Source organism: Schistocerca nitens, chromosome 2 (genome assembly GCF_023898315.1).
Source record: "Schistocerca nitens isolate TAMUIC-IGC-003100 chromosome 2, iqSchNite1.1, whole genome shotgun sequence".
Lineage (NCBI taxonomy): Eukaryota > Metazoa > Arthropoda > Insecta > Orthoptera > Acrididae > Schistocerca > Schistocerca nitens.
The window spans coordinates 72,566,507-72,578,646 of record NC_064615.1 but is presented as its reverse complement, the minus strand read 5'-3'; the positions used below and the strand labels follow the sequence as shown (position 1 = coordinate 72,578,646).

At 44.2% G+C, this 12,140-nt stretch overlaps 1 protein-coding gene across 1 annotated transcript in view; it reads left to right on the top strand.

Annotated features, from left to right (window-relative positions):
- LOC126234839 (protein artichoke) overlaps positions 1–12,140 on the top strand; it is a 360,491-nt gene that overhangs the window by 152,538 nt on the left and 195,813 nt on the right. The window contains exon 3 of the mRNA XM_049943581.1: positions 7,566–7,817. Coding sequence (XP_049799538.1) covers positions 7,654–7,817 — 164 coding nt within the window. The 5' untranslated portion in view covers positions 7,566–7,653. The remainder of the gene's footprint in view (positions 1–7,565; positions 7,818–12,140) is intronic.

The following is a 12,140-nucleotide window of genomic DNA, read 5'->3' as shown; positions in this document are numbered from 1 at the left end:
GAGTTCAGTATTTCTGCGACGTGGCACTAGGAGGGGATGGGTGGTGGGCCTATCGTCGTGGCCGCCTTTACCTCCGCAAGTGGATCTGCGGCCATCCTGGAGGGACCGGAACGAGGAAAAAGCACAGCTCCTTCCCGGGTTTGTACCCAGAAATCTAGCGCTTGCACTGTGGCGGAACCATTTACGATCGTTGTTGACCTACAACAGTGTCCTAAAATTGGAGACAGTCACGACATACACCTTTGGCAAAGTTATCTTGATTACATAGCGAGCGCGTATTTGCCGATGGTACAGCCTGTATATACTCGTACAATACGATTTTATGCCATATCGATGTACTTTTTTTTAATTCAAGTAACGTACGGTACTAACAATCTAACACCGAAATACATCTAATCATCAAAAGATCCTCAGGTAATGTATTAAGAGCTAGTACGTAGGGGGGCAGTAATTGTAAGTGATGTTTAATTTTTGGTTGACTTATCTCTGACTGACTAACAAAATGTTAAAATGCGCTAAACCACCCAGTGAAGAAACCGGGAAATTAATACGTTGCTCACTCTCTTTACATCTGTATACTACAAACTATAATCCGTTCATCATAAGAATAAACCTGATGTAAACATTACACTGTATATTCTTCCGAGTTTACTGGAACCTCATTGGATTTCCGTTTCACAAGGGGCTGCAGTCAAGCTGTCTCGAGTACTGTGGAGTAATATAATAAGGGTACGTTTTGTGATGTGCGTTACGCGCACATCGGCTTAGCGATAATACGGGACAACAGCTTTACCGGCGTATTTAACTTGGACAACACTAGCCGGTCAGCTGGTACAGCTAACCTGCAGTGGCGTGACCAACTACAGACGAGCAGAGGAGCAATACAACTTCGAACTTTATTTAATTTTTAATCAGAATGAAATAATACACTGCAAATCTCCCACAATACGCTCCGTAGACGACTAGACTAAAACCGCAACACGTTGTCGTTTTTAGCTAACGTACTATTGTAATTAAAAACAAGAATGATTAAAATTCCTGGATTTTCTGCATAAGCTGTGTGTAACGTAAGAGAGTACGGAAGGATTTCACCATGTAGTTAAATATTGAATCCAGTGAAGGTATTACTTACAGTCAATCGTCTGCTAATCTCTTACTCCTTCCTTATCCGAATCCGAGAAATACACTTCAGTTCTGGAAGTGTCACCTGCTACAATGATAACGAGCCTATCCACAACAGAATCCACGAAGCAAACCAGGCGCAGCATCTTCTTCTTTTATGACGAGCCATTCTATATCCCGCCAGCGTTCGGCAGTGACGTGTGAAAAATCTGCATGCGTTAGTTCCAGTACGTCTGGCAGTTTAACAGTCTTGTTACTTCTCGGGCCAAATCCCGCAGCTTGGCTCCAGATCAGTTTCGTTGGGTTCATATTGTAATGGTACAGTAACAAATGTAAAAATGCAGCATTTGTATGATGTGCTCGATGCTGTGAAAATGATTGTTTTTCATGTTTCTTCGATACTTATATACCTCTGTGGTACAAAACGGTGGACACAGTCCAAAAAAAGAGGATTTGGTTTTCCATTCTTGACTTAAGAATTAAATTGTTGTGTTTTCTTAATTTAAACAACTTTTATGAAGTCTTTCGTAAGACATCGATAATTAAGAATTTGTATTTGAAATGGAAATAGGAATTTCCGCGTCCAATGTGTAATTAGAAACAAGAAGACGTGCATTATTCATAAGAAATGATGATGAGTTTTATAATTACGAGATGTAGGTATTTCAGACTGAAAGAGAAAAAAAAATTATGCGGGGAGATTTGTACCAACTCATGAATAACCGCATTGAGTCATATGCCATTACGCTTCTGCCTGCGCTACACGTTCGATATGGATTCTTTTACTAACTACACTATATACAACGCTGGTAAAAATTCAAAACCGATTATCTTCGTAAATTTATGAAAAACATTAAGAACAGCCTATTTCCCGGCACTTTTTAACCGTGTTCCACGCACGTGTTTCACTACGGAACAGAAAGCAGCCTCAGCCATTTTCATACTGCGCATTAACAGCGCGACAATCAGAGCACGACGCTGCATTGGCTGTGACTGTACACGATTTTTGAAATAAAAACTACGTAGATACAGCGTGAGTAAGAAAAACGTTGATGGCTGTTAATATATTAGAATATCTTAAAGTTTCATTTAACGTAACTTAGTAATAAGATATCTAATACGTAAATAGGACCTACTTCCAAGTGCGTAACACCACCAGTGTACATGTGCTACCACTTCTGACCAATCACCGCGTTTGTGTTTGTTTACATCAGGTTTATTCTAATGATGAACGAATTATATAGACTACCAGCTTTCCAGTAACTGCGATTAATTCGACCTTGTTATGAAAACAAAATCTTAATGGATTCATCACTAAATCTCAAGCTTCTTGGATAATTAAATCATATACTTATTTTGATAATATGCATTGACGCCAACAGAGACTAAGAAAAACAGTTCTATTGTATTAACCTACTAAATCTCTATTTTTGGATCATCGTTTCTAGAACGTACGCAACCCGTAATGTGTAAGTAACAACCTACCGATTATTTATTTATTTTTACTCACATTATATGTAGTGTACAAGCTCTTCAGTTCCGCTGTTGCTGATCGTTTTAATGTTCAGAGACATAATTTACGGCTAAACCAGCGATATATTCGTAGCCTCTGGCTTCTACTTCTGTTTCCTGTTAGATTACGCAAATTCTTATTCTCTTTATTTTATAAGACAGCTTTGCAATAAAGACTACTGTTATCAATCACTGTAACTGAGTTGATGATATAATAACTTCTTTTTGTTACTTGAAAATGCAAAATATTAATAAAATTCTCATCGTAATCGACACTTCTCAAGCAAAGAATAGCTACGATAATTTTCTCCAAAATACGATATTCAGTAATTACTAGTACATTTCCTTTAGTAAAATATTAATTCCGTAGGTTTCATTAGTTTTTTGTTTCTGTTATTTTTTCTATTTCTTTATTTCTGTTTCTTTCAAATTGTAAGCTATTTCTTTTCTTCCCTTGGGGACTTTAGTTTATTTTAAGGGGATGTTACATTTATTTTCAATGAAAATGCGAGGACTTCAAATTTATTTTGTACACCTAGGCTCTGTTTAGCTCTTTATTTCAGCAGCGCAACGACGATGTGAGTGAATAAGAGCCATGAAAAGTTAAACCCACATGAAACGACAGTAAGTAATGAAATAAACAAAAAGCCTACATGCCACCACCACTTTGGGCCTTCACTTATATAATAGAAACAAATTTGAGCCTCTTTAGATACTGGCTCTACGCGGACCCACTATCGTGCCCTAATTTAATTGTCAACTCGTCACTTAAAATTGGAAGTCATGGTAGCTTTCTCAGGCATTGATTCGAATGTTTCCAGATGTGTACTGTTTATCTGTTACTGTGAAAATCTCAACAATCATCGGGCAATTTCCACTGTACGACCACAATTTCAGAATACCGCTATCACAAATACTAGTGCTTGTTTGTAAATTAATTCAATAAATATGAGTCCTCTGTTCAATAAGGACCCAAAATTCACGTCTCCGCCTATCTCCAATCACACTATTACGTCAGTATATGCCAATACAGCCAATAAAATCGCATTCAATCACCCTGGGAGTGTATGGACCAACGGATTCCGCCTTGTAGTACAGAACAGGATCACTAGTTAATATGCACAGAATTGGTCAGTACGACGACCGTTTGTATAGCAAAATAAGTGCCAATTATCAGTGTCCAGTCTAGGTACAGGATTTACTACGCTTCCTAGTAAACTATTAATTAATTCTTAAAGCCTGTGAAACCCGCAGTGGCCTATAGAGATCGTCTGTTGATCGCGATTTAATAACAACAATCAGAATTCAGTGAACCATAGAACCAACACTAGCAGTCAGCATCACCTTCTACACACTAAAATCCTCCATATACCTAATTAAACTTATTCAGAAACTATTCCTCTGAATAGCAATCGAGCAGTTAAACTGTGGACATCAGTACGACAGCTCACCAATTAGTCTCCTCTGCGATAGGTCCACTGCCCTACAGAAAACCTGGTATTCAAGGGACTTGTTCAAGGTCCAGAACTGCACTGACTATTAGCCCCATGCTAAAACCATCTAGGAACCATTCAGCAAACAAAGGTACGACACTACCGTTACTTCTAACAATCAGTTCATTATGTTCCACAGCTGTCGGCTACTGCTTCTGTGGCCAACTCCTGTTGGATTTAATCTTTTCCACAGACAGATAGTGCTGGCTATGAGCACTCTTACTGCTGGCGATGAGCGCAACTCGTAACATCTTCGGCCTCTCGCTCCGTTCATAGTGGTGGCGAATGTCACAGCACCGATATTAGAACATTATTATTAAGCAAACACGTATAAGGAAAACCATATACTAACATACATTTCAGTTCTCCTGCTTATTTCTTTGGACTAATCCGGTTGTTAATACAACAAGTTAGGGAGACTTAACTTCTCTGATGACAGTTAAAATTTTGTCGTTACTTTTTGACCCGTCACACACTCTACCCTCTAGGTACCACAGCCAGAAGTTGGGGTAAGAAATCAAATCAAATGGAATTACTGTGGATGAGCCACCAGAGACCGCGAGTTCGTTATACCAGAAAACTCAGAAATGTCTTTCAGTAATCTGCGAAATGTTGTCGGTGGAGTTCGGTTTCACCCTGTATATCTTAGACTAAAAGTTTCAGATAAGACCTGTAAAGTATTGTCTTATTTTTATATACTGTCGGAAAAAATTCCAGAATGCAAGCATGCAAACGTGCATGCATTGTGTTGTACAAGTGCTGGAAGTCAGTTTCTGGGATAGAGAGCCATGCGTGTTGCAGTTAGTCGGTCAACATAGGAACAGTTAATGCTGTTTGTGTATGAAGCTGGTGTTGTCGTACGATGATGTCACATTTGTGCTCGATTGGAGACAGATCTGGTGATCGAGCAGGCCAAGGTAACATGTCGACACAGTGTAGAGCATGCTGGGTTACAACAGCGGTATGTGAGCGAGCGTCATCCCGTTGGAAAACATCCCCTGGTACGCTGTTCATGTATGGCAGAGCAATAAGCCGAATCATCAGACTGAGGTACAAATTTGCAGTCATGGTACGTGGGATAACCATGAGAATGCTCCTGCTGTCATACAAAATGGCACCCCTGACCATAACTCCAGGTGTAGATCCTGTATGTCTGCCAAGAGACAGGATGGTTGCAGCCTCTCGACTGGCCTCTTTCTAACCAACACATACCTATCACTGGTCTCCAGGCAGAACCAGCTTTCATCAAAAAACATAAGAGACATCCACCTAGCCCTCCAATGAGCTCTCGCTTGAGACTATTGAAGTCTCATGTGGCGGTGGTTTGGGATCAGTGGAATGCACGCTACAGGGCGTCTCGATTGATGTTGTCCTTGAAGCAAGCGAACTGTAACATTTCGGTGTGAACTGAATTGAATTGAAATTGAATTGTCACTGTAGTGCGAACTGCTGCTGAAATTACTGCTGCAGATGCAGTACGATGTGTCAGAGCCATACGCGGAACACGATGGTCTTCCCTATCTCTAGCGCCACGTGGTCGTCCGGAGTCCAGTCTACTTGCGACAGTATATTCACGTTACAATCGCTGCCGCCAACCATGTGCAGTGGCTCCATTCCTGCCATGTCTTTCTGCAATGTCGCAAAAAGAACATCCAGTTTCCCGTAGCCCTATTGCAGGTCACAATGCAAACTCGGTGCGGTAAAGATGATGATGTCTATGTCGCCTTGAAGCATTCTTGACTAACGTCAATCCATCACATACAATACTGGCCATTAAAATTGCTACACCAAGAAGAAATGCAGACGATAAACGGGTATTCATTGGACAAATATATTATACTATAACTGACATGTGATTACATTTTCAAGCAATTTCGGTGCATAGATCCTGAGAAATCAGTACCCAGAACAACCACCTTTGACCGTAATAACAGCCTTGATACGCCTGGGCATAGAGTCAAACAGAGCTTGGATGGCGTGTACAGGTACAGCTGCCCATTCAGCTTCAACACGATACCACAGATCGTCAAGAGTAGTGACTGGCGTATTGTGACGAGCCAGTTGCTCGGCCACCATTGACCAGACGTTTTCAATTGGTGAGAGGTCTGGAGAATGTGGTCGCCAGGGCACCAGTCGAACATTTTCTGTATCCAGAAAGGCCCGTACAGGATCTGCAACATATGGTTGTGCATTATCCTGCTGAAATGTAGGGTTTCGCAGGGATAGAATTAAGGGTAGAGCCACGGGTCGTAACACATCTGAAATGTAACGTGCACTGTTCAAAGTGCCGTCAGTGCGAACAAGAGGTGACCGAGACGTGTAACCAATGGCACCCCATACCATCACGCCGGGTGATACGCCAGTATGGCGATGACGAATACACGCTTCCAATGTGCGTTCACCACGATGTCGCCAAACACGGATGCGGCCATCATGATGTTGTAAACGGAACCTGGATTCATCGGAAAAAATGACGTTTTACCATTCGTGCACCAATGTTCGTCGTTGAGTACACCATCGCAGGCGCTCCTGCCTGTGATGCAGGGTCAAGGATAACCGCAGCCACGGTCTCCGAGCCGATAGTCCATGCTGCTGCAAACGTCGTCGAACTGTTCGTGCAGATGGTTGTTGTCTTGCAAACGTCTCCATCTGTTGACTCAGGGATCGAGACGTGGCTGCACGATCCGTTACAGCCATGCGGATAAGATGCCTGTCATCTCGACTGCTAGTGATACGAGGCCGTTGGGATCCAGCACGGCGTTTCGTATTACCCTCCTGAACCCACCAATTCCATATTCTGCTAACAGTCATTGGATCTCGACCAACGCGAGCAGCAATGTCGCGATACGATAAACCGTAATCGCGATAGGCTACAATCCGACATTTATCAAAGTCGGAAACGTGATGGTACGCATTTCTCCTCCTTACACGAGGCATCACAACAACGTTTCACCAGGCAACGCCGGTCAACTACTGTTTGTGTATGAAAAATCGGTTGGAAACTTTCCTCATATCAGCACGTTGTAGGTGTCGCCACCGGCGCCAATGTTGTGTGAATGCTCTGAAAAGCTAATCGTTTGCATATCACAGCATCTTCTTCCTGTCGGTTAAATTTCGCGTCTGTAGCACGTCATCTTCGTGGTGTAGCAATTTTAATGCCCAGTAGTGTACAATCCGAAAGGTAACTGATGCTCACGATCCTTTCTGTATGCCCTTAAAGCAAACCTGATTTGCTTCCTCAGAGTCGCGTTACCAGCCACACTCTTATGGGCTGGTGCGAAATTTGAATAGACGTCATCTTTCGGATGTACAGACATCCCAACGAGCTTTCGTTTCTGTCACAGCACTCCTTCTCGGTGTCGCTATTTTTTTCCCGTCAGTGTATAAGGCCTTCAGTGTCAAATTCAGAGTAGCAATAGCAGACTGTATGTATTTCAGGTTGGCGTGCCTTGATGAAGAGGACCCCGGCTGGCGACAGCAGCTGGACTTAGGAACGACGGCCGCCCAGTTGGATGGCTGTGACGTGATGGGGAGGGCGCGCTGCCGTGCGCCGCCTGCAGCATGGCTGCTCTCGGCTGCTGTCCTCTGCACGGCTGTCGTCGCTGCGGCGACAGAAGCCGGCTGTCCTGCCGACCATCTCATACTGCCGTGCCGCTGCACCACGCCTCGGGACGATGAGATACAGATCTGGTCAGTAGCAAAAACTGTGTCAGTACGATTGCTGAAGTGAGTATGCTGAAGTGAGTATGTCATACAAGCACTTATGGCCGCTAACATAGCAACACCAAGACAATGGAATGCAATAAACAAAACTTTATACATATACAGGGTGTTACAAAAAGGTACGGCCGAACTTTAAGGAAACATTCCTCACACACAAAGAAGGAAAATATGTTATGTTGACATGTGTCCGGAAACGCTTACTTTCCATGTTAGAGCTCATGTTAGTTTCGTCAGTATGTACTTTACTTCCTCGATTCACCGCCAGTTGGCCCAATTGAAGGAAGGTAATGTTGACTTCGGTGCTTGTGTTGACATGCGACTCATTGCTCTCCAGTACTAGCATCAAGCACATCAGTACGTAACATCAGGTCAGTGTTCATCACGAACGTGGTTTTGCAGTCAGTGCAATGTTTACAAATGCGGAGTTGGCAGATGCCCATTTGATGCATGGATTAGCACGGGGCAATAGCCGTGGCGCGGTACGTTTGTATCGAGACAGATTTCCAGAACGAATGTGTCCCGACAGGAAGGCGTTCGAAGCAATTGATCGGCGTCTTATTGAGCACGAAACATTCCAGCCTATGACTCGCGACTGCGGAAGACCTTGAACGACGAGGACACCTGCAATGGACGAGGCAATTCTTCGTGCAGTTGACGATAAACCTAATGTCAGCGTCAGAGAAGTTGCTGCTGTACAAGGTAACGTTGACCACGTCACTGTGTTGAGAGTGCTACGGGAGAACCAATTGTTTCCGTACCATGTACAGCGTGTGCAGGCACTATCAGCAGCTGATTGGCCTCCACAGGTACACTTCTGCGAATGGTTCATCCAACAACGTGTCAATCCTCATTTAAGTGCAAATGTTCTCTTTACGGATGAGGCTTCATTCCAACGTGATCAAATTGTAAATTCTCACAATCAACATTTGTGGGCTGACGAGAATCCGCACGCAATTGTGCAATCACGTCATCAACACAGAATTTCTGTGAACGTTTGGGCAGGCATTGTTGGTGATGTCTTGATTGAGCCCCATGTTCTTCCACCTACGCTCAATGGAGCACGTTATCATGATTTCATACGGGATACTCTACCTGTGCTGCTAGAACATGTGCCTTTACAAGTACGACACAACATGTGGTTCATGCACGATGGAGCTTCTGCACATCTCAGTCGAAGTGTTCGTACGCTTCTCAACAACAGATTCGGTGACCGATGGATTGGTAGAGGCGGACCGATTCCATGGCCTCCACGCTCTCCTGACCTCAACCCTCTTGACTTTGATTTATGGGGGCAGTTGAAAGCTCTTGTCTACGCAACCCCGGTACCAAATGTAGAGACTCTTCGTGCTCGTATTGTGGACGGCTGTGATACAATACGCCATTCTCCAGGGCTGCATCAGCGCATCAGGGATTCCACGCGACGGAGGGTGGATGAATGTATCCTCGCTAACGGAGGACATTTCGAACATTTCCTGTAATAAAGTGTTTGTAGCCACGCTGGTACGTTCTGTTGCTGTGTGTTTCCATTCCATGATTAATGTGATTTGAAGAGAAGTAATAAAATGAGCTCTAACATGGAAAGTAAGCGTTTCCGGACACATGTCCACATAACATATTTTCTTTCTTTGTGTGTGAGGAATGTTTCCTGAAAGTTTGGCCGTACCTTTTTGTAACACCATATATATATATATATATATATATATATATATATATATATATATATATGGTGATCAAAAACTCACTTTCGTCATGCTTGGCCTCCCAGGTCCACAGGCCTCAGTCCGTGCGATTATTGGCTTTGGGTTACCTGAAGTCGCAAGTGTATTGTGACCGACAGACATTTCTATGGATGCTGAGAGACAACATCCGACTCCAATGCCTCACCATAACTCCGTACATGCTTTACAGTGCTGTTCACAACATTATTCCTCGACTACAGCTATTGTTGAGGAATGATGGTGGACATATTGCGCATTTCCTGTAAAGAACATCATCTTTGATTTGTCTTACTTTGTTATGCTAATTATTGCTATTCTGATCAGATGAAGCGCCATCTGTCGGACATTTTTGTACTTTCTTTTTAGGTTCTAATAAAACTCAATGTCATTCCAAACATGTGTGTCAATTTCTACCTCTCTATCTACATTATTCCGTGATTTATTCAGTTTTAAAATTTATACTGACTTTTTGGTCACCCTATATATATATATATATATATATATATATATATATATATATATATATATATATATATATATATATATATACTCCTGGAAATTGAAATAAGAACACCGTGAATTCATTGTCCCAGGAAGGGGAAACTTTATTGACACATTCCTGAGGTCAGATACATCATATGATCACACTGACAGAACCACAGGCACATAGACACAGGCAACAGAGCATGCACAATGTCGGCACTAGTACAGTGTATATCCACCTTTCGCAGCAATGCAGGCTGCTATTCTCCCATGGAGACGATCGTAGAGATGCTGGATGTAGTCCTGTGGAACGGCTTGCCATGCCATTTCCACCTGGCGCCTCAGTTGGACCAGCGTTCGTGCTGGACGTGCAGACCGCGTGAGACGACGCTTCATCCAGTCCCAAACATGCTCAATGGGGGACAGATCCGGAGATCGTGCTGGCCAGGGTAGTTGACTTACACCTTCTAGAGCACGTTGGGTGGCACAGGATACATGCGGACGTGCATTGTCCTGTTGGAACAGCAAGTTCCCTTGCCGGTCTAGGAATGGTAGAACGATGGGTTCGATGACGGTTTGGATGTACCGTGCACTATTCAGTGTCCCCTCGACGATCACCAGTGGTGTACGGCCAGTGTAGGAGATCGCTCCCCACACCATGATGCCAGGTGTTGGCCCTGTGTGCCTCGGTCGTATGCAAACCTGATTGTGGCGCTCACCTGCACGGCGCCAAACACGCATACGACCATCATTGGCACCAAGGCAGAAGCGACTCTCATCGCTGAAGACGACACGTCTCCATTCGTCCCTCCATTCACGCCTGTCGCGACACCACTGGAGGCGGGCTGCACGATGTTGGGGCGTGAGCGGAAGACGGCCTAACGGTGTGCGGGACCTTAGCCCAGCTTCATGGAGACGGTTGCGAATGGTCCTCGCCGATACCCCAGGAGCAACAGTGTCCCTAATTTGCTGGGAAGTGGCGGTGCGGTCCCCTACGGCACTGCGTAGGATCCTACGGTCTTGGCGTGCATCCGTGCGTCGCTGCGGTCCGGTCCCAGGTCGACGGGCACGTGCACCTTCCGCCGACCACTGGCGACAACATCGATGTACTGTGGAGACCTCACGCCCCACGTGTTGAGCAATTCGGCGGTACGTCCACCCGGCCTCCCGCATGCCCACTATACGCCCTCGCTCAAAGTCCGTCAACTGCACATACGGTTCACGTCCACGCTGTCGCGGCATGCTACCAGTGTTAAAGACTGCGATGGAGCTCCGTATGCCACGGCAAACTGGCTGACACTGACGGCGGCGGTGCACAAATGCTGCGCAGCTAGCGCCATTCGACGGCCAACACCGCGGTTCCTGGTGTGTCCGCTGTGCCGTGCGTGTGATCATTGCTTGTACAGCCCTCTCGCAGTGTCCGGAGCAAGTATGGTGGGTCTGACACACTGGTGTCAATGTGTTCTTTTTTCCATTTCCAGGAGTGTATATGGGGTGGTCCATCTGAAGTTCCGGATGAGATTATCTCGAAAACTATACATCGGGTAAAACAGTGGGTAAGACTAGTTTGTAAGATCAAAGGGGAACATCAAATAATGCTGCAAGTGACCGCCAGCACCGCCCCCTTGTGTGGGGCAGATCGGATTCTCCAAAAAAAGTAATCAAATTTTGTCTGAAACTTATTTTAAACCATTGACAGATGGTGCTGAAATCGAGAAAAAAGTAAAATTTGGGAATAACTCTGATTTATTTAGAATTATCCGAGAAAGACGCGTCAAATCGATAAAAAATGTGCACGAATTCTTTCGTTACGCCAAATTAAGCTATTTTCTTGCGAAATATACTGTATCCTACTTTTAGCGTTACCCAGGAACAACGACATGGACGTAGTAGAATGATGTTCCCATGGGGTGCTTCATTAGTATGAGTCCCCTTGCCCTGTGGATTTCGTGTCCAAACCCAGTACTGTAACAGTTGTGTTACTAAATGTGACACTTCTGTCACTGAATGTAACTGGGTTTTCTCTTTTGATGCAAGTCAATTGTCAGGATGAGCATTCTAAAGCATTCTGTCAGGGTGAAAATATTAA